Raw genomic sequence first — 24,347 nt, 5'->3', positions numbered from 1 at the left:
ACTTTAATCTTCTGCTGTTTTAGATCTATGTTTGTCACTGAAGGTTTCATGACTTGCTTTAGGAAGTCAATTGTATGTCAGCTGGTTTTAGACTGTGTAGTTTTATGGCTGTTGATAGCCAAATAAATTGCATTTGTCTGACTGACTGGGTAGTCTACTACTTGTGCTACCGAAATGACAGTCAGCATTGTTGTAATGTTGCATCTAATTCTCACAAATTATAAGGTACTCAACAGTGAATATACTTAAAAAAAATTACAAGCAGAGGTAACCAACGGCATGTTTTTCATGTTCTTTTAATCTCTGTCTTTAGATATCTCGAATATTCCATTGATCCGACAAAGATCCGAAAGCAGGATGCAATGTCTACCATTAATGCAGTTGCAGCAAACCCCATTGGACAGAGCATAGCATGGGACTTTATTTTCTCTCAATGGAAGATAATATATGCTAGGTAAGTATTGCTATATTTAAGGAGAGATTAAGAGCACAGAGCTTTGGTCAAAATAAAAGAAAATTGATGATATCAATCATGGTATTCAAGTGTTTCTACTGCATTTACACTCATAATCTATATATACAAATAAAAATGTAAATGTTCGTTTGTTCAAAATCGTAAATCTCCGAAAGTTCTTCACTGATTGCTTTGAAATTTGGACACAACGTTGGATTCGAATACGCAAGTGTTTTTATATACACAACGTTGGATTTCAATACGCGCATGTCAAATACACAAATGATTTTAATCGAAAGCCCAAACAGACACATAAAAATGTCAATGTGCATTTGTTAAAAATCTTAAATTTCTGAAAGTTCTTCACCGATTGCTTTGAAATTTTGACACAACGTTGGATTTGAACAAGCACGTGTTTATATATACACAGCGTTGGATTCAATTGCGCGCATGTCAAATATGCGCGTGTTTTTAATCTATAGGATGAACAGACCCTATCGATTGGGTTGCTGCGCAACAACTACAATAGATGCATAGAGCCAATAGTCTACATATATTAGGATGGACAGTTGGTGTCATGATAGCAGACCGGGAAGTGGGTGGAGGGAAGGGGGAGGAGTTGGTTCACTTGGCAGCATTAAGAAAGGACACATAGAGACAATAGTCTACATATACTAGGATTGACAGTTGGTGTCAGGACGGCAGACCGGGAAGTGGGTGGAGGGAGGGGGGAGGAGTTGGTACACTTTGCAACATTAGTGCTTGTTTAAATATACACAATGTTTATATATACACAACGTTGCTTTCAAATACGCGCGTGTCCAATACGCGCGTATTTTTAATCGAAAGGCCGAACAGCCCTTATCGATTTGGTTGCAGCGCAACAAATACAAGGGACGCATAGAGATAATAGTCTACATATATAAGGATGGACAGTTGGTGTCAGGATGGCAGACCGGGAAAAGGGGGTAGAGGGAGGGGGAGGAGTTGGTTCACTTTGCAACGCTAAGAAAGGACGCATAGAGACAATAGTCTAAATAGATTAGGATGGACAGTTGGTGTCTGGATGGCAGAGGGACGCATACAGACAATAGTCACAAAAACATATTGTATACCAACAAGCATTGTGAAATTAAACATATTAGAAATATGCGCTTACTCTTTTCTTTCTCTTCCATTTAACCCGACTGAGTCACAGCCTAGTATATTGTAATAAAATCGATTGATGCAAAACATGGTAAGCCAATTCTGCTCCATGTTGTTACTTGGGTAATATTGAATGGAGAACACCAATTTAACTCTTATTAATTTTGTGGAAGAATGATTAGACTAGGGATAATGGAGGAAATGTGTTGTGTAAATATTGCTACCTTTGTATTAACATTTATTGATTAAGAACCACTTTTACGTGCATAGGACACATTTTAACCAAATAAACATAGTCCGGGAATATCCAGTTAAAAAAAAGTAAAGCAAATTCACTTTGCATGACTCTTCCTACACATAGAATTAATAAGAGAAAATGAATATTGTAAAAGGAAAGTGTGAAGTCAATTTGCTCCATGTTTTTGCTCTAGTGTAGAACCTTAGTTAAAAACAAATACTGTGTGACATAATCCAAATTGAAGAAGCAAAATAAAAAATGCATATATTTCTCTATGATGGCCGGTTGGTTGCCCCTACTACCAACCTCTAACACCCATGTCCCAGTCCTGCCACCCATAATGGAAAACTTGGTGGGTGTTGTCAGATTTTGAGCTTAAGGTTTCTCTTGACCTGGATTCCTCTTATGTTTTTTGTATGGGTAACATTGCAAAGTGGGCAAATGTGCCTGCTGCTGAGATCTGTGCACAGCCAATGCACAACACATGTTTAAAACTGGCAAGGTAGGAATCTCAGGCTTTCATTCATTTGTGTGAAATCTAAAAAGTAGTGCAATAAATAAACAACAAATGTAAAAATACGGAAAAATTGAAGATGATCCTCTTGACATGTGGCAATTTTAAGGCTTTTTAACAATACTTAGATGCATAGGAAAGTCTTAGTGTTACCTGCGGCTTTACAGTTCTCAATGATGACCTCTTGTATTAAGCAAAGGAATGCATGTGGGTATGTATGAATACCTGATGCATTTCACCTGATTTAGTGCAGTATACGAGTCTGGTCTAGTCTAGTCTAGTCTGGATATTTGCCTTGCGCAACATATCACATCCCAAGGGAGTCTCATGGCGCATGCGGACGGTCCTGAGGAGGGAGAATGAGCCAGAAAATGGAATTAGCAGAAGAGCCATGTTTTCAATTTTTTGCGGAAGCTCATGAGTTCCGTTGTTGTGCGTAGGCTTAGAGGAAGTTTGTTCCATAGGGATGGTGCCATAAAAGAGAAGGCACGACTGCCATTTCTCGCAGTTTGAATCTGAGCGGAGTGAGCTGTGACTTAGTGCTTGATCTCAGCTGTCGACCAGGCCAGTACCATGTCAATTTCTGAGTCCAGTATTTTCGTCCTAGACCGTACATGTGATTATGAACCAGACACATGGTTTTGAAAATGGTTCTTTTTTTTACAGGGAGCCAATGTAGGATTCTTAGGCATGGTCAAGAGGGGGATCATCTGGGTAGACCTAGAATCAGACGAGCAGCTGTATTTTGTACAACTTACAGTTTCCTAATATGGCACTCGTTTATGGCGAGGAGGAGTGAATTGCCATAGTCTAGCCTATTTACTATGAGGCCCTGAACCAGAATTCTGCGTGCTTCTGTTGGTATCCATTTAAAGACCTTGCATAGACTCTGCATAATTCCGAAGCAGGTGCCCACCGTATGATTTACATGGTCTTTCATGGATAACTTGTTGTCCATGCGGAACCCTAAATTGCAGACTTATTCTTTTGGGACGGGACACTCCCCTAGTTCCGAAGGCCACCAATCTTGGGTCCAGTGTTCACTTGCTCGCCCAAATAGCATGACTTCAGATTTGGTGCCATTCAGCTGGAGATGGTTTTGGCCCATCCAGTTTTTTACCTCTAACATAAACATTTTAAAACGCCTTTTGGTGTTGTTTGCGTCAGGACCAAGTGTGACCAATATTTGCGTATCATCCGCGTATGATAACGCGTCAAACCCGCATGCCCTGATCACTTTGGCCAGAGGGGCCATATAAACATTAAAAAGCGAAGAGCTCAAAATAGAGCCTTGGGGCACACCTCTTATGACGGGCCGAGTACTGGCTAGAGTATTGTCTACTTGTAATGTGGTTGTTCGGTTAGTCAAGTAACTGACAAACCATTTTAGAACCTGCCCTCTGACACCACACTCCCACAGTCTTCTAATCAAGATCTGGTGGGAGATGGTGTCAAAGGCAGCTGACAGATCTAAAAGCACAAGAATAGAGGATTGACGTTTGTCAAGAGCAAGCCTAATGTTGTCGGCAACTTCGATCAGTGCTGTTTCCGTGCTGTCGGCAACTTCGATCAGTGCTGTTTCCGTGCTGTGGGCAGCCCGGAAACCTGACTTGAGGGATTGAGTAAGTTGTTCGTCTCCAAGTAGTTTACCAGTTGTTCATTTACAAATGCTTCCAACACTTTCCCTGAATATTGCAAGAAGGAAATAGGGCGATAGTTTAAAAAAGCATTTGCATCAGCACCAGTTTTTTTTAATATGGGTTTAACTCTTGCCGCCTTCCAAATTTTTGGGAATTCCGCTTCTTTCAGGGATTTGTTTAAGAGGCTGGAAAGAGAGTCTACTAGCGCTCAGGCAAGGGTGACAAATAGTTTGGAGGTTAACTGGTCACTAGGGGAGCCTGATTTAATTTTACGTCCTAGTAGCATAGTTTTTTCATTGTCCAACAAATCGAAAGTGGCCCATCTCGGGGAAGAGTCATTTGTATATATAGATTCTTTTGTGTATGGATCCTGTTCTAAATATTGGAGGGATGTGTTATCCATGTCGAAGGATTTGCATATATTTATGATTTTATCATCTAAGAATTTGGAAAGGTCTTCCGTCCATTCTTCAGTTTTTGGTGTTGATTGTGGACTTTTAAAGGAAGTGAATTCCTTTAAGATGTGGTGAAGCTCCTTAGATGAGTTCTCAGCTTTGGTTATTCGTTCGGCTATGTGTTTTCTTTGTGCTGTTTTTATTTCCCTCATATATTTAGTGTGTAGGGTTTGATAGGTTTTACGGTCATTTGGATTTTTACTTTTCCGCCAGATTTTCTCCGCATTTCTTGTTAAGGTTTTAAGGTTTTTTAATTGGTCAGTGAACCAGGGCAAAATTTTCTCCCTACAGTACACCATTCGTAGAGGGGCGATCTTGTCCAGTGCCTTGCCGACGGCAGACTCCAGGTGCATAGCTGCAAGATTAACATTTTCCTTTGGAAGTTCTATACTAAGAACTTTCCAGTAACAAATTACAGATTAGTTTTGGGAGAAGTTATTATTCCACAATTAAAATTGGGTTTAGTTTCAACTTTGTACTTCATAAGATATACAGTGTTTATCTCCTCATTCAAGTAGAATGGACGTAGCCTTCAATGAAAAAAAAAACATTTTGCCATAGACTTTTGCTTCAGAAACCAATCAGGAAAATGTCCAAAAAGTATATTTGCTTAGTTTTTTTTCCCAGCGAATGCCAATTTATGCAGCTTCCCATTTCCTGGCATTTAGGAAGTGTGGAATTTTTTGAAAAAAAAGACAAATCTCACAAAGATGTGGATAGTCTCTCAAAATTATAACTATTTCAGTACCACCCAAAAGATCAATATATCCTTTTAATTCCTGGTAACCAGCGGGACAGGTATTAGCAAATCCAATAGGTCCCGCTTTGATACCTGATGGGTTTGCCAATGCTGTGTGTGCATGCAAGCACAATGTCATCTTGGAATGGTTTACCTTTTGCAGTGGCATGGCAACTGTTGCTGAAAATAATGAATGCATCCAACTCCATAGGGTCATAGAACAAAAAGACAAAAATCTTTCACAGAGGAGGCTCTGGATATACTAATTGAAGACTTTTCGGTATCTCACACTTAGAGGGAACAAATCAAAGCAAGTCATCTAGTCCCGTATTTAATGCCAAGAGAAGGGAATGGGTATGTGTCAGTAGAAAATTCTTACGTTCTGTAAGGGATTGCGGACATGTAAACTAGAAAGTAGCAGAAACTTCAACATTCTTATCAAACACAGGAGGAAGTCAATCATATAGTGTAGCTGATATTCCATTTTATTCAGCGCACATCTGAAGAAAGACAATACATTTTGACCTAAATAGAGGTCTGAGTCGAGGCAGGAAGAAGTTGGATACAATGGCATACTTCCCTTTGAAAGGTCACTATGAAAATAAACATACCTAAATTAATATTCACTTAGTATCACCACCATGAAAGAAAAAGAAAGGCTTCACCATTATTGGTCTAAATTAAGAAACATATGATAAGCCACAAAACTTGAACTGAGGTTTAATAGAATGCCAAGTTTAATAAACAATCAACCCAAGGGGTCAAACGGTATAAGCATATCAAAAAAATGCCTTTTCAGTACAAAGTGTATCTGACCCAGAACTACATAATTTAAATGTCAAAATAATTTGTATTCGTAATTAAAATTAGTTTGTATGAGGTGCTATTTATATCCCTGCCTCTAGGGGTTTCTGAGGGAGTGTGTTGCAGTGCCTGTGAGTGTGCTTGGTTATGAATTGACCAAGAAGCCAAAGTTTTAACATTCGGGGTCTGCCAGATGAAAGGTGACCCCTTCCAGTAGCCACAATGTCTCGAGCACTTTGTAGCCCCTATGAAGATAGTGCCTTCCAGAAGAAACCTCAGTTAGCAGAAAAAAGTTAAATGGCCAAAAAATCTCAAGAAAATTTAGGAGAAGCAGAGGTCTCCTGTTATAGATTTGTGAATAGCATTTTGTAGCACAAGAAGTTGAGGATAAGGCATAGTTAGGAAAATGTGATTCATCTTTTGTTACAAAACCAACTTAGGGCCCGATGTATCAAACAGTTTTACCCATTCTGTGTCAATGGGAAAATGTATTCGTACATCTGGCCCTTAAACTACAAAAACCTTAGAAAGTCTAAACTTCTAGTGCTGGCACCACGCCCAAACATTTGAAATTCTATTTCTCATTACAAATGTTCTTAGCTTCAGAGTGGATGTTTCTTTGATATTACAAATAGAAGTGAATTTCCATTCATATTTGGGCTTCTGTTAATTTCCGCAGTACATCTTCACTATATATTGAAATTTTCTTACCTTACTACTTTTCGATGTAAGACTTCATAACACCAGATTTCATGTGTGACTAAAAGCACACAATTAATCTGTTAAAGGTAACTCTCGTCATGAAAGTATGGTTCAGTCCTTGTCATATGTGTCCAAGTTCCCTGAAAAATGTTGGAGAAGAGTTAGTCCTGCTAGTTTTTTCTTCCGTAGTTCATGTATTTTATAGGATGGAATGAAACAGTCAAGGGGTTAGGTGTTATTCATTATGAAAATGATCAGTTTTCTTTTTGCAGGATATGTTTTTTCAACAATATGTTGAACATATTGTTTCTTTATGAGTTTCTGCATCTAATTCCTAATGAAAGGAAGTGTTTGAAGTAGACTTTTCAGGGCATGTGTTTTATTATGCTTTGCTTTTATGATACTACTGTTGTCTCTTCTTGTGAAAGCATATATTTCTCTTCAGCAGGCAGCTTTGTTTGATTGCTAACTATTAACGTAGCTCTCTTAGTCAATTGCATGTTATTAACCTATTTACTCCAGATGTAAGGGTGCATAGAAAAAGTAGAAAAATGATTTGTAGTTGTACCAGTACAGTTGTTTGTCTTTGGGCACCCTCCTTCTCTCTGCTCAATTTTTTTTCTCCTCTCTCTGCACTACAATTTTCTTTTTTGCTTTTCCAAATATTGTGTTTAAAGTGGGCTAAACTGTTTTGGAAAATGTCTTTGAGGCAGGAAATAGAGCTCTATTGCAGGCAGTGGAGTCTCTATGGTTGTTGGTGCTATTTAGTAGTATTGGGCTGTGTTTCTAGCCCACTTTGAGTTGTTAACCAATTACATAATGGTTTAATTCCTAATTTTATTTTGTATCTAGTTTTCTATTTTTTCATTATCGTTTGACCAGAAATGGTGGAGTTCCATGAGCAGGTCATATTTGACATGTTGTGCTGCTGGGGCTAATTCCTAGCACTGGGAGTTTTGTTGTTCTGCACTGTAAGATCAATGCAAACAGCAACATAAGGTGTGTCAGCCAGTGCTGCTTCTTTCTGTTGCTCGAGTGGATTTTCTATTCGAGCAGCAGCTTTCTCAATGTAAGTGTTCATGACCTGACACGACCACCCTCATTATAATTTCTCACCAGGAGGTGTTCAAGCACCTGACAATTGCACTAGAGGACGTATATTCCCTCCTGAGCTTGCAAACTTAATTTAAGTAAGTTCAATGCAGGAAAAAACTACACCACACAGCAGTTGGTAGACTGTTGCCTGAACTCCATTTTCCAAGGAGTGAACAAAATTCGTCGAACTTCGCCGGCAAAGCAAAATATTTCTCCCACCCCTAAATTCCTATTTAAGCCAACAATTGTCCTCCTTTCAAAATTACGCTGTTAGTATTCTCCAGTTTCCTCAAGGCCAATCTAACTCTTTACATATTTTTTGTCTGCTAATTTGTTCCTTTTTTTTGTATGTCAGTGAAAGTGCAAGATGGTTAGAATTTGATATGTTGGGCACAGTTTCAGTTTTCGGTCCAGACAGCAGCCAAGAAAGTATGTGTTGAAAATGATTTAGGTTTGAAAGGAGGTGAACTAACAAGAACTGGTGAAAGCAATTTGAAATGGAATACGTTACTCCCTCTACTTTCCTCTGTTAGTACAAGTGATCATCCACAATTTATGGTTATCCACTATGGTTGCAATGAAACAGGACATATTGAAAATGGAGATGAGGCAAACATTTTCAATTGTAATGTCTATGTTTCCATGCACACATTTTGTATTCCCAAGTATTTGCCAGGCAAGAAGTGTAAGTGGTCTACTGAAAATGCTGCTAAGTTAGAAAAGACTTGAAGACATGCAAACAAGGCAGTGTCAGCATTTCTTTGCGATCATAACATGTCTTCAATTGTTCATTTAAATATAACACATGGCAATGCAGTACTGTATCGTCTTGATGGTGTACATTTTTCATCCTGTGGAAACCCTATTTCAATTTCAAACCTAAAAATCACTTAAACACATATATAAATATGTTTACTAAAAAAAGGTTCTTTTAATAGCCACCATATAGTATATTATTCTCCCATATGTATTGTAAATAGTGCTGCAGTACATTGTAAGCTTTAAAAATATATACATCAAAAAAACTACTTTATGCTAACCTAACAGAGTTTGCTAAACTGCCTCATTTCTTCCTATGCATTAAAAAAAGAGTAATAAGCTATATTTCACAGAAAAGCACAAAAAACAGCCAAAGCGTAGTCTAATCAATATGGTTGCCTTTTTAGTTGGCAAGGGCTTTGAATAACGAATAATACTGTGTTTCATCGTCTCCATGTACCACAATATGCTGCGAAGGTGCTTCAGTACACTGCAGCCCAATATATCACTAAGCCTTTGCCCTATATTAATAAAAAACAACTGAACAAATTCAGATCAAATAATGAAAAGGACCCTTTCCATATCATAATCTATACTCCTGGCAATTTCATGTAAATTCATTCAGCCACTTAGGTCTAGGGCAAGTGCATCAGTGTATGAATGTGTTTTGCGACTCCCCCCCCTTATTTCCTTGCACCCCCTTAACTAACTATCATAAAACTTTGCATCATTAGCCAATGTAGAAAAGAAATAGGTCTGCAAACATCGTGGAGATTCATCACATGCTGACAAAGTTATTACCAATCAATAATCTGAGGAACTCCTATCTTTCAGAATACTACAACCACCTTGTAATATATATATATATACATATATATACATATATATATATATATATATATATATATATATATATATATATATATATAGATATAGATATATATATATATATATAATATTTAAGTTTATAAAGCGCTCAGCTACCCGAATTTCCCGGCGTTAACTAATAAAGAGGGGAAGTCAGAGGGGAGGAGGCTACATGTTGAATAACCAATTTTTCACCTGTTTGCGAAAGCTAAGGTAGTTGGACTCTTTTCGTAACTGAAGGGGAAGAGAAGTCCATAGTGAAGGGGCTAGCCAGGCAAAAGAGCGGCCTCCCATTCTGGCTTTTCTGATTCTGGGTACTGAGAAAAGGTATTCGCTAGATGAGCGCAGAGTGCGACGGGGCAATGGTGGTGAACCAAGGATGTCAGATATGGTGGGGCCCGGCCAGTATTTATTTTGTGCATGAAACAGAGAGCCTTGAATTTCGTGCGGTTTTCGATGCGGAGCCAGTGTAGTGAGCCAAGGGAATTAGAGTTAGGAGAAGTGTTGGGGAGTTTGCAGAGCAGTCGTGCTGCCATATTCTGGACTGTCTGCAATTTGCGAGTCACCTCTTTGCTGGCACCCAGAAGAAGAATGTTGCTGTAGTCCAGCCTAGAAGTGATTAAGGCCTGGACTACAGTTTTCTGGGTGTTCACAGGCAGCATCCAGATGATCTTGCGCAACCACTTAATGATTGTGATGCAAGTGGAGGAGGTTTTGACCACATGGTTTTTCATTGACAGCTGGTCGTCAAAGATCACGCCTAAGTTGCGTGCTGATTTAGAAGGGGTAGGAGGAGTGCCCATTTGAGTGGGCCAGTGTTGGGGTCCTCATAGAGTGGTATTGTGGCCAAACAGCAGAAGTTCTGTTTTTCCACCGTTCAGTTGCAGTTTGTTGTCCAACATCCAGGCTGCGATGTTTCTCAATCCTGAACATAGAGCGGATGAGGGGGCAAGAGAGTCAGAGGAAAGAGAGTAGATGATCTGGGTGTCATCTACGTAGGAGTAAATAATGAGCCCAGCTTGCTCTGCAACAGACGCCAGAGGTCTGACGTATAAGTTGAAGAGCAAGGGGCTCAAGATGGAACCCTGTGGGACTCCATACGCAGATGTAAAAGTTTGGGAAGCGGATGATGAAGAGAAGACTTGGAAGGTTCGTTCGGATAAGAAACTGACAAGCCAGTTGAGGGCTGAACCGGTGATGCCAGATGATCGAAGGGCGTTGACAAGAATGGGGTGGGAAACCGTGTCAAATGCGGTGCTCAAGTCCAGCAGAATGAGTGCCACGGTTTCCCCCTGTCAACTCGGTGACGGATGTTTTCTGAGACTCCCAGCAGAGTGGATTCCGTCGAAAAGCCTGATCGGAAGCCGGATTGTGACGGATGTAGGATTCCCCTTAGCTCAACGTGGGTGGACAGTAGAGAATTAATGTGCTTTTCTAAGATTTTAGAAAATACCGGAATAAGCGAGATGGGACGGAAGTTGGCTGGAATGCTGGGGTCGGCATTAATTTTTTTAATAACGGCAGAATCATCGCGTGTTTCCATGCGGAGGGAACAGTAGCTTCTCTAAGGGAGGAATTTAGAAGGTCCATAATGGGTTCTAGGGAGGATTTGTCCAGTTTTTTTTAGAATTTGAGGGGGAATAGGGTCCAGTGGGGAACCGGATTTGATTTTACTGATGATGTCGGAGAGGGTCGCAATATTGAGCGGATCCCATGTGTCGATCAGCTGAGTGACCGAAGGACAGGTATCAGATGGGGGCCTAAGGTCACAGGAGGGCGTGAGTGGAGAGGGGGGGATCGATGAAAAGTGGATGGGACTGTTGTCCTCTGGTGTCCCTAGATCGGAAGATGAGATTGTGGCAGGTAAGTTGGGTAGAGAGGGAAGGGGAGATGAGTTCTCAAAATTTGAATAGATGTTATCAATTTTGGCGACAAAAAATTCGGCCAGTGAGTTACACTGTACCTTGTTGAGACATGGAGGTTTGGGCTGACACAGTGCGCCCGAGAGTTTTTGTACTGCCTTGAAGAGTGCCTTTGGACGATTTTTTGCTTCAAGGATGGTATGATTGACATAGTCAGCTTTAGCAGTTTTACATAGGAAGTGATATTTTGTTAAGGCAGCTTTATAGGTTTGTTTAGAGCAGGAGTCATATTTTATGCGCCATTTGCGCTCCAGGCTTTTACAGATGGTTTTTTCTTTTTTTAAGGCTTCAGTAAACCAGATGGATGATGAAAATTGTGCGTTTGCATGCGCAGGGGTAGGCATGCGTCGGCAGCCTGTGCAAGCCAGCTGTTTATAGCCTCAGAAGTTGCAGTACTAGTATCTTCCATGAGAGGTCTAGTTTTCTCGAGACAGGAATTACATTTTTTCAGGTCCAATTTGTTCCAACTTCTTAATAATCTAGGTTCTGTAGGGTTAGAGGGAGTGGTCGATTTCTGACCTAGTTTAATAATAAAAGACACTATGTAGTGGTCAGACCATACAATGGGAGACGGAGCCTTACAGTCAATGGCCTCTAGATTAGAAAGGATAGGGTCCAAAAGGTTACCTGCTTTATGCGTAGGACCATAGTTGTGTAAAAGAATGTTTAAAGCAGCCAGATCTTGTAAGAGATTGCTACTGATAGTACATGAGGGATATATATATATATATTTATATATATATTCATTTCATTTATTAAACTTTATTTCGGCTATTACAGCCATAAAAGTGGATAAAAAAAAGGAAATGCATTTTTTAACAAGCTGGTAAGAAAATCAGAGGGATAGTCCATTCGCAAATACAAAAATACATAACAGGTAAGAATTATGGACTCACTTTTTAAGAATTAGGACAGTAACTATACCTCAATATAGGAAAGATGACTTAAAAATATAAATTAATATCAACCCTTTAAAACAGATAAAAGTTTCGAATTAAAAAGTGACTAGAAATTGTCCTCGACTAGCAATCATAACATTTGTTTCAGCCCTACTGGAGCGGCAAGTGTATAGGTACCTGTAGTAAGTCTCACGTACTTGCGCAAGAATAAACACACTACAAGCATCCTAAACTCACATTGGAGCTGTCAAGAAGATACCTACGGTTTAACCACATTGCAAATAAGAATATTGAAATCACAACAGCAAAAAGTGTGTCAGTATCTGTTTTTAAAATCCTGTAGATTTCTGTATAGTTTCTAATGCCCAGGTTCCTGCACAGTTGGATCACTCACTTAGATCAGGGACTCTTGTATGCTAGACAGAAGAAAACCACGTGTATCGCGGTTTCTTCATCCACTAGACACCCTGGGCAGGGATGGCCCTTATTTGTTCGAGCATTGAGCGGGAAAGTCCAATATCTAAATTGGAGATACAATTTTTTTACTAGGTCAGGTTGCATAGTGTATAACACTTGCTCAAACTTGTAATGGCACATAAAATCTAGAAACCCATAAGTTAAACTAGAGGAATCAACAGTCTGTACAATGCAATATAACTTATATTCCTTCACAGTGCATGCTAAGGACTTTTTTGAAATTTCCGCACATGAAATTTCTGGTTTAGTCCATAGATCTTCCATACCCATTGCTCTGAATGTGTCCCTAATAAAAGCCAACCAGGGGATCCTGCCCGCCCCCAACATAGACAGTACCACTTTTAACTCATCCCTGTAATGGACCAGTTCTGGGGTGCACCAGAGACGTTGCCAGTACATCAGTGGGCGTGCTGATATTAGATCTGCTATGGGGCAGATACCCAGATCCATTCTAAGTGGTACAAGGGGTGTATTTTTTGGGAGGCTTAGAATCTTTCTCATAAAACCATTTTCGGTTACTGTGAGAATATTCACTAGGCAATGCCCCCACAGTTCGGCCCCATATAAAGTAGCTCCCCTGGCTTGTATTGTAAAAATTTCTAGTGGCGGACGTATGTCTTTTTGGCCGAAGTTTTATGCAGTTTGAGGATCCACCCAATGACCTGAGTTAATTTTAAATTTGCCTTATTAATTTGTGGTTCCCACCTCATTTTGTCATTTAAGGTAAGTCCTAAATAGTCAAAGATGGAAACCCTATCTAAAGGGCAGCCATCCATTGTAGGGTGTGGGCAGTTGGTGGAGTTTGCATTAAAAACCATGTATTTTGTCTTTGTGATATTAACCACAAGGTTCCTCCTTTTGCAGAATTGGCTAAATTCCTCTAGGACACGCTGCATCCCAGTAGGTGATTTCGAGAGGAGCAGGGTGTCATCCGCAAAGATTAATACAGGAAATTTGCGGTTCGCCAATTTAGGTGGGTCAATATCTTTAACAGCAAGAAGGTCTCCAATTAACCCATTGAGGAAGAGGGAGAAAAAAGTAGGTGCAAGCACACAACCCTGTCTCACCCCCTTTTCTACGGGTAAGGGTGATGTCAATTTGCCATTCTTGCCAAACCTGACCCTGGCAAAAGTTCCCTCATGGAGGGACCTAAACTGATGGCATAAATACGGTGGGGCGCCCATGTCTAACAAGATGGCCCACAACTGGTCGCGAACCACCATATCGAAGGCAGATTTTAGATCCACAAATGTGAGATACAGACTTCCACCCTCAAGGACTATGTGCTTAAAATAGATCCGTTTTAGCCTAAACAACTGATCTATGGTCGAGGTTTTACTTCTGAACCCAGCTTGGAGGGGAGTTAAGATGTCATGGTCCTCCATTCCTTCATGTAGTCTAGCCAGTAAGACTCTAGCATATATTTTTTGACACATCGATGAGTCTAATGGGTCTATAGTTTAAGGGATCAGTTGGAGATCCTTTTTTATAAATTGTGATAATCTCCGCCCCAACCTATGTGGAGGGAGGAGACAGTCCATTAAGGATCGCATTAAAAAGTAATTGAAGGTATGGGGCCCACACTGCCTGTTCACTTCTGTACAGGTCCCCTGGGATTCTATCTAACCCGGGGGCCTTGTTTGGTAGTACCTTCTCAATTGCTAATGATACCTCGGCTAAAGCACAGATTGGTACATCGATGTGTGGGGCCAAGGGTCGAGCTTTGCATATATTCCCAGTTACACTTTCGGCTTCTTTATAGCTAGAATATAAATCTTTAAAATGGAGGCGCCACGCTTCCTCACTAATATTAGGCTCAATAGCAGTCTTGCCTTCAGCTCGACCAGTATGGACTAGATTCCAGAAACTTTTGGTATCTTTTTGGCCTAAGGCATTTTTTATTGCCTGCCATCTTGCCAGTTCCCAATCTGCTTTCGCAGAGGTAATCGTTTCTTTAAAAAAGAACCTACTTTCCCTAATACTTGTCCTGTCGTCCTCTTTAAGGCATGACAGAAGCACTTTTTTTGCGTCTCTCCATGCCAAATTATACCAAGGACTTTTTCCTCTTGATTGTTTATTCTCACTTAGCTTATTACTATAAAAAAAGGGTGCAAGAGTTGCGACCAGTCCTAGTGAACTCTTCCCATTTCCAGCTTATCCCCCTCACAGGGACCTTCGCTTATGAGAAAACTTGCCTTTTCCAGCATTGGGATGACACTTCGATACATTTCCGCTATAGTGTCTTCTGACTGGGATATTACACCCCAGTGAATACGCCGACCTCCCTCTGCCACTATTAGGTTGTCAGATTGATTGTGTTTCAAAGGTAGCCCTGATTCTGATGCTTGTGCTTCAAGTGTTAGGACCAACGGGTTGAGGTCACTTTCAGCCCGAGGAAAAATGCAGAACTTTTGTACTTTGTTCCACATTTCGATATTAATAAAAATGTAGTCTATTATCCATTCCTGGGCTGGCTTATTATAAGTAAAGTAGCCCGGGTTATCATCCGGAAACCGGCCATTACAGGCCCTCAACGAATATGTTAGGGATGTCATTTGGAGGACCAATGGGATACATCCCTTTATTGGATAAGCATTAGCTGCAGGGATTGATAGAGTTGTATCCTCCTCTGATGTAATCGGTATTATCAACCCATTTAGGGGTTCAAAGTGGCAATTAAAATCACCACCTATTATGAAAGATACATTCCCTGAAAGAGTGGCCAGTAAAACCGCCAGGTGATCCAAAGTTGGCGATGTATGCCCATATTTAACCGGCCTAGAATAGACATTAATAACTGCCAGATTGGATAAGTCTGCATTGGAGAGGAGAATACAAAGAATGTCTGGTGTGTGGGTATCGAAACACTTCAAGGTAAACCCTAAATATATGCCCACCCATAGACACAGGCCCCCTGATGGTCTACCTCTCACATCTTTCACTGCTGGCTCACTGAACGATATAAAGCCAACTTTGTGCAGATTATTTAGAGCCCATGTTTCCTGAAATAAACAAATCTCATGGGCATCCACAAAATTGCCCCAATCAGCCTGCTCTAGTTTACCCTGCAACCCTGCTATATTTCATGAGATAACCCTAAGGGCATTTACACTTTTATCCATCTCACCCTCAACATTCAATTCAGCTTCTTGCAAGCTCAGGCTTACTGCAGATCCTGGACAATCAATAATGGTCATGGGGGCTTGGGGATGTGATATCTCGTCCTCAGTTATTACACTGTTGGGTGCGGGACCAGCGACTGTGTTACCCACATCCTCCCCAGGACCATGCGGGTTTTCCCTTACAGTGTCGTCACACCCCGTATTCCCCCTATGCTCCAATAATTGTCCTGTAAGATCAACCTCCGGGCTTGGTGGAGAGTTGAGGGAATGATTAGTGATGGTTGAGTGAATCAAAGAATTTGGTGCTTGTCAGTCAACCATATCCAAGACACTTTCAGGTACATGCATCATTGTTGCCGTTTGCGATTCCTTAATTGCGAAAATTAAGGAATCGCAATTAAGGAATCGCAAACGGCAATGCATCAATTGGGGATGCCCAGTAGGGGTTATCTCGCAGGGAAAAGCCAGAACGGGTTCCCAAAGCAAACGCCTTGAGACCTTACGGCGAAAGGCGCTATATAAGAACGTATGATTTACGATTTGATTTATCAAGGTTTGACATTATTGAATTTTCAAATGTTGCCAGCCTTTCCTCTATCGATGTAAGTCTAACAAGAAGGGATTGTAAGGACAAGGTAATCAGGACAATAATCTTTAGCAGGAGACCATCGTCTGATTGTGGTGGCATACCATTAGTGTTAGCCATTGGTGAAAGAACGGCAGGGGGTATGTCCGGATGTACAAGACCTGGGCTTTGGGAATTAGCATCTGATAAACTTCCCTGGTAGTTCAATTCAGGGAGTTTGGACTTTTTCCCCCTCATCTGGCCTCCTTCCCGTTTCCTCTTCGGTATTGCCCCTGGATTCTGGACCGGTTGGTTGAGCAGGCCTTTTTCAATCACCCCTATTGGCACACCGGCAATTACTTTTTTTCCAGTCGTAGAAGCCGGTGGGTTCTTTTGAACAGTCCTACTTTCCTGGTCAGGTTCCTTATCAGACAAACCATGCACCTCCTCCTGTGGCAAAGGATTATTACTGGGAGGTGAGACTCCAGGAGCAATGGCCCTGCAGTTAGCACTCTCCGGAGTCCATGCCAAAACCAAACCCCCCAAAAGTTAATGTTTTGCAAATTCTAGTTCCTGGGACACTCAGCGCTCTGTTATGGCAATTTCATGAGCTAACACTGAGGTTGCCCTTGTAATAAACTGTTCCAGGGTCCCAACCACATGCCAGCCAGTAGCTACTTTCCTTCCCTTTCCCTCATGGCCATCCAATACGACTTATCCAAGTGTAATGTTCAGAATCTATTGTTCGATGTAGCAATAAAGTAGCTGACAACTAACCTTCGGTCCGCAGATGTTAGAGGGGGGGCCCGGCCCTGCCTCCATCGCTCTCCAAACGGACACAAACGGGCCTGCCCTTGGCCCAGGCTTCGCCCGGCGAGCGCTCACGTGTGATCCGCACAGCAGGTGCTGTGAGAAGCTTTGAAGGGCTGTGGGCTTCCTCAGCTGCACAGGTGGCGGCGGATAGCAGGGCTCCTGGGACTTATAGTCCCTACACGGCGTTGTCTTTCTCCCCGCAGAATCCCAAACCAGCGAAGCTGCACATATATATATATATATATATCTATCTATCCATCCATCCACCCATCCATCGATATATTTATATATATATATATATATATATATATATATATATATATATATATATATATATATATATATATATATATATATATAAATATATCGATGGATGGGTGGATGGATGGATAGATAGATAGATAGATAGATAGATAGATAGATAGATAGATAGATAGATAGATAGATAGATAGATAGATAGATAGATAGATAGATAGATAGATAGATAGATAGATAGATAGATAGATAGATACTGAGCTTTCTTTCTAAAAAAACACCATGCCTCCAGCCAAAAGTGAGAAAACTGGAAAGAATGGATGGCACATTGTAATTCCTCAAGGAGCAGAAGAAGTTTATTTCATAATTTCAGTGCAAGTCATGGCTGATGCATTTTGACAGAAGCCTTTGACAGGACCACAGAGTCCACACTTTTAGATAGTCTGTTAAAGTCACAATGATGCATACTCCTCCTTCCCAAAACACTAGGCTGCTCATATTCAACACAAATGTCGCAACAATGTCTGCCATTTTTAAGCATTTTGTTTTTACATTTTTTTAAGCTATACTGTATCCACAATTTAGTTAATCATTGTTGTTTTCCATATACAAAATATGACATAATTCTTGCGTTAATGAAAAGCTCAATAAACACTTATTCAGATTACCATTACTCAGTACATGATCACTTTACAATAGTAAGACACAATTCTCCATAAAACAATATTGCTTGTAACAGGATTCATGACACAAAAAAATAGGCAACAACTCAACCTATGGCACACAGAGTATAATTATTGCACACATTTGGAAACAGTTACAGTAACGTGCTGACCTGGCTAGAATGCCCCATTTTCTATTGTGCACACGCTGGCATCACCATAAATCAATGGTATTCATTATTGCTCATATATAAAAGCGATTACATTTGAGAGTAATAAAAACTAATTTCCAATATCCTGCTGCTGTTCCCTCTATTTCATGACATTTTATATGAGTTGGATACAGAATAAGCTGCCTGATCAAAAGGCATGTTCTTATAGAACTATAAACCAGTGATATCAGTTGTTGCACACATCATTAAAGACTGTTACACCAAAACACCATGCTCAATAAAACTTCACATCTATGACGCATGTACTTGCGCATCTGAGAACAACCATGAACATATGAAGGCATGCAGGTGTTTGTGTGTCTGTGTGTGTGTGTATATAAATATGTGTGTGTGTCTGTGTATATAATATATATAAATATACACACACACACACACACGCACACACAAACAGCTGCATACTTTCATACCTTTATATGTGTGTGCATGTGTGAGTAATATGTGACGTCATAAGCAGTGCATTGCTGGTGTGTAAATTATAGTTAGCTGAAGTAAATATAACTGCTGACTTTCCATGGTTTTTTGTGTGTGAAATATGAACGAGCTATGACATCCCTGTAACCTTTGTTTTTTTTCAGTGACTTTCTAAGATTTTTTTAATTCTATTTCCTAACTATTATGTCCTTGTAACCTTTGTTTCTTTCAGTGAATTTCTAATGTTTTGTACATTATTTTCTAACCTTAAGGTCCCTGTAACCTTTGTTTTTTTCGATTAATTTCACAGTTTTTTTAATTATAATTTGTATTACAATTTTACCTATAAGTTTAATTTAGTAATTCAATTTTTATAACTACAAAACTACATTTTATTTTCACAAAGTGCATGTGAGAGTGTCTGAGTGGGTCTGTGAGAGGGTGTGTGAGTATCTGAGTGGGTCTGTGAATGGGTGTGTCAGAGTATGAGTGGCTCTGTGTCTAGGTGTGTGAGTGGGTTTATGAATGTATGATAATCTTTGTTGGTCTGTGAGTGGGTGTGTGAGAGTCTGAGTGGGTCTGAAGGGGTACATGAATGTCTGACTGGGTCTGTGAGTGGGTGTGTGAGTGGCTGACTGGGTCTGTGAGTGGGTGTATGAGTGGATCTGTCAGTGAGTGCATGAGTGTCTTGTGGTATCGAGTCTCAGCAAGGCCTAATTTAAAGCCCTAAAACCAAAGAAGTAAAGTTGGTACGGAAACTGGAATAGAAAGGATAAATTTATTAAGACCTCATGAGGTGGAACTACAGTCACATAGTACCCTTAGGCAATGCATGAAGTAGTACCCCGAATGGAAGACACATGGTCCTTTTATACCCACACAGGGGCTCAAAAGAAGGCGGTACACATGTTCAAATGAGTTTTATGTACATATAAGGACATTTTGAGAGCACACATTCAACTAGTGGGAGGAGCCAACGATTGTCCAGTTGGGGTAAACATATTCCCGACAGTGATGGATCAGAAACAGATGTGGCTTGACTGAGCATGCGTGTAATTGGCAGAAGCTAAATATAACTTGTTTCTAGGCAGATTACATGAGCAGTTAACAAAGAGGTAGGACAGAGCACATGGTGAACACGAGGTAGCACATGGCATACAAAATGGCTGACAGAAATTCAAAATGGCTTCCAAACAACAGGCAAGATAACATCGGAAAACTCACTGGCTTCAGCGAATGCTAACCTGCTCGCTGTCAATTTACAACAGTCTGACTGGTCTGTGAGTGGTGTGAGTATGAATAGCTCTGTATCTGGGTGTTTGAGTGGGTCTATGAGTTGGTGTGAGAGTGTTAATGTGGGCCTGAGTGGGTGTTTGAGTATCTGAGTAGGTGTATTAGAGTATGAGTGGCTCTGTGTCCATGTGTATGAGTGGGTCTATGAGTTGCTTTGAGAGTTTCTGAGTTGGTCTTTGAGTGGGTGTGTGAGTGTCTCAGTGGGTCTGCAAGTAGGTGTGAGTATCTGTGTGGGTCTGTGAGTGGGTATTTAAGTGGGTGTGACAGTGTGTGAATGTCTGTAAGTGGGTGTGGGTATATCTCAGTAGGTCTGTGAGTTGGTGTGTGAGAGTATGAGTGGATTCTATGAGACAGTATATGAGTGTCTTAGTGAATCTGTGAGTAGTTGTGTGAATGTCTGAGTGGGTTTGTGAGTGGGAGCAGGAGTGTGTGAGTGGGTACATAAGTATTTATGAGATTTGAGATGTCATGAGTGATGTCATCAGTGATCTCACTGACCATGTCATGAGTGATGTAATATGTGAGGTCATAAGCAGTGCATTGCGGGAGTGTAAGTTAGCTCAGGTAACTCTAACAGCTGAAGTTCACTGATTTTGTATGTGTGAAATCTTAGCCTAACTATAACGCCCCCAAACCTTTGTTTTTTACAGTGAATTTATAAGATTTTTTAAATTCTATTTCCTAACTACAACATCCCTGTAACCTTTGGATTTTTAAGTGAATTTCTATGGTTTATTAACTAGTAGTCACATTTGCAGAATGATGGAGAAAGGGGCGGGACCTCTGATCAGCTCGCAGGAATCCCGCTCTATGTGACTTACTGGAGGTAACAGGAGGGTTCTTGGCCAATAAGGTCCCTGAGTATCCAAGAGAATATCATCCTGTAACCAGTATATTGTCAGAAGGAGCATTTGCACAGTGGTGGCAAAAAGGGGGCATGTCCTCCACCAACCTCTCAGCAATCCAGCTGTGTGGGAGCTACTGGAGGTAACAGGAGGGGTAGTTGGCCCCCAAGCACCCTCAGCAGTTAAGGGAACTTTGCAGAGTGTTGGAGAAAGGGAACGTGGCCTCTGCCAACTTGCCGTCCTTTTTTGCTGTATGTTTTTGCATTTATTAGGGAGGGGCCATGCAGTCCCTCTTATGTGGGCCAATTTGGTCCCCTGGTACCCCATCCCCCGGGACCAGTCATTCTTTGAATGGGGTCCACGTGGCCTTATCCCTAGGGGCATGGCCTCATTAAACAAGTAAATAAAGGGAGGGGAGCTGAGCAGCTCCCCTCCCAGGCCAATTTCAACCAGGGACACCATTCCCCAGGATATGGGGAATGGAATTGTAGGTGCTCTGGTCCAACCCAGGGCACCCACTTACAACTGTTGGGGACTGTGGTCCCTGACGGCCACCCGCCTCCTGTGGGAGCTGCATTGGTTTTACAGAGAGGGAGCTGCTGAACATGCAGCTCCCTCTCTGTGAAAGCAATTTTCCTCCGCTTCTAGCCAGCAACAGCAGTTTTAATGCTCTGACTTGCTAGAGGCGGAGTGTTTTCATTGGCTTGGCTGGAGCAGTAAAGCTCCCGCCAAGCAATAACAAACAGCTATGTAGCGAGGGTGGGCACCCTGAGACATAGCAGGAGCAGGCCCTGAGGGTGGTGGTCACCAAGGCCATTTATGGCTCCAGTTGGGTAGTCACGAGGTCCCCTCATTTCTTGAATTTTTCTTCTGGGAGGTGGTGGTCCACCGGGGCTGCGGGGGGGGGGGAGCTACAGGGCCCCCACATTAAATTTTACAAAACCTCCGGAGAGGTGGTGTTACCCAGGGCTGCGGGGGACCATTTGACACCCCGGCATTATTTGAAATTTAAGCCCGAGGGAAGTGCCGGCCCCTGGGGATGCAGGGGGTCCACACAGCCCCCTGCATTTTTTGCAAGGTGGTGGGGTCCCCTGAGCAGCAGGGAGGTCGTACAGGCATTCATTTATTAAGAATCTATAGGAAGGCGGTGGTCCCCGGGACAATATTTAGCCCCAGGAAGGGAGGGCTGTGCATCCCCCTCCCTTATTACAAAAATGCCCAGGACCCGGCTCACCCGGGGGCTTATTATTAACGAAGTGCAGGATCATCCGCTTTATTTTTGTAAAGTTTTCTGCAGAATGTATAGATCTTACTGAATTAAAAAAAAAAATTGGGGGGGCCCTAGGGCCTAGGGGATCATGATATTTTTACCCTGCCCCTTTTCTTTTTTTTGCTGGTTTTACTGGGAACCCGCTCAAGCCAATTCCAAGATGGCTGCAAACACTTCCTGGTTTGAAGTGCTGACAGCCAATCAGATCTGAGCATCCGATCGGGTAGGGTTGCAGATCCTTCGCGTACCTATATATACAATTGGAAATTTCTTTACATTACTCCACTACGACTGAACAGATTTACACCAAATCTCAAAAAGGCACTTCCTTAAACCAACTGCTACCTTTCTGCCAAATTTGGTGTCATTTTATTCAGCAGTTCGGGCTGTAGCCATGCCTAAAATTTCGATTGAAAATTAGCCTGGGGAAAACACGTTTTGAGACCCCCCAACCTTTTTCTCGGCCCCTACTTGACTGATCACCACGAACTTTCAAGACAACAGCTGAAGATAGTGGCAAGCTAGTTTTAAAATTTTTGTGAGGATTCATCAAATGACGCCAAAGGTATTGGCAAATGAAAAAAATACTATTCCGATTGAAAGTACATCCTAACTAGAACTACCTACTGGAGACCATCAGTAGGTAATTATATATATATATATATATATATATATATATATATATATATATATATATATATTCTCACAAAGACGATCCTTCCATGCACGAGAGCGCTCGACAGTGTGTGCTCGGCCCAAGGGCTGGATCAAAGCCCAATTATTAATTTTGAACACAAGGAGGGCGGCACAACTGGATACTTATTTAGAAGCTTTTATTGCACAAACACTCCACCGACGCGTTTCAGCCTCACGGATTTTCTCACGGTCAGCAAGTCACTTTTTGCTTTTCATTTTTATACTGCCCCATTTTAGCCATAAGGTGGCATTATGGGATACGTAGTTTTTCAAGCAAAATATTTCAAAACAAAACATTAATAACAGACAAAGGACTGGTGTGCTCTAATTATACAAGTATAGTACTTAGCGTCCTTAGTTAATTTCACTTAGGGCTTTCGCAAGTGAACTTGAACTCAGCTTAAACTTTATTGACTATAATAGGGTACTATACCCAGCACTTAAGTACAGAGACTATGAACTCACATAAAAAGCCCTAAGTGAAATTAACTAAGGACGCTAAGTACTATACTTGTATAATCAGAGCACACCAGTCCTTTGTCTGTTATTAATGTTTTGTTTTGAAATATTTTGCTTGAAAAACTACGTATCTCATAATGCCACCTTATGGCTAAAATGAGGCAGTATAAAAATGAAAAGCAAAAAGGGACTTGCTGACCGTGAGAAAAGCTGTGAGGCTGAAACGCGTCGGTGGAGTGTTTGTGCAATAAAAGCTTCTAAATAAGTATCCAGTTGTGCCGCCCTCCTTGTGTTCAAAATATATATATATATATATATATATATATATATATATATATATATATATATATATATATATATATATATATATATATATATATATATATGTATATATATATACATATATATACATATATATACATATATATATATATATATATATATATATATATATATATATATATATATATATATATATATATATATATAATATATATATGTTTCCTTTTCTCCACCTCAAGGCAACTACTCTTCAGAGTGGCGGGTGCTGCGGCTCGCGTGGAGGGTCTCAGGCTTCATTTGATTTACTCCCCACAGGAGCACTGTGCACTCAGGAGTGATTTTTTAATGCATTTTTTTTTGGCCTGTTACCACAACAAATAACAAACCGCCAAAAATGCTTTCGGCCCCCTGGCCTTTGTCAATGTCAGCGTCCATTATTCTTTTCCTGTATTATATCTCATTACAACACTATTGGACAGATGAAGTGGCAAATATATAGTTGATGGGCGTCTACCATATTCAAACCAAATGTGTTGTTGGGGCAGCCATCTTAAAAAAATATATATCTGCAATATATTTTAGGTTATTAAAATGATACAATCCATACACTGGATTTTATATTGTTAATAGCACATATAAATATATATATATATATATATATAGTGAACACAGTTTTACCAACGTAATCCCTCCATTGATACACGGAAAGAAACAACACTGGAGCCGTGG

General features: G+C 40.8%; 1 protein-coding gene across 1 annotated transcript in view; it reads left to right on the top strand.

Moving 5' to 3' along the window:
- LOC147733561 (aminopeptidase N-like) overlaps positions 1-24,347 on the top strand; it is a 491,573-nt gene that overhangs the window by 388,189 nt on the left and 79,037 nt on the right. The window contains exon 18 of the mRNA XM_086958148.1: positions 314-454. Coding sequence (XP_086814274.1) covers positions 314-454 — 141 coding nt within the window. The remainder of the gene's footprint in view (positions 1-313; positions 455-24,347) is intronic.

This window comes from Lissotriton vulgaris, chromosome 2_1 (genome assembly GCF_964263255.1).
Source record: "Lissotriton vulgaris chromosome 2_1, aLisVul1.2, whole genome shotgun sequence".
In the NCBI taxonomy this organism is placed as follows: domain Eukaryota; kingdom Metazoa; phylum Chordata; class Amphibia; order Caudata; family Salamandridae; genus Lissotriton; species Lissotriton vulgaris.
Note: the sequence above shows the minus strand (reverse complement) of the source record. Positions and strands in the feature narration are given on the sequence as shown.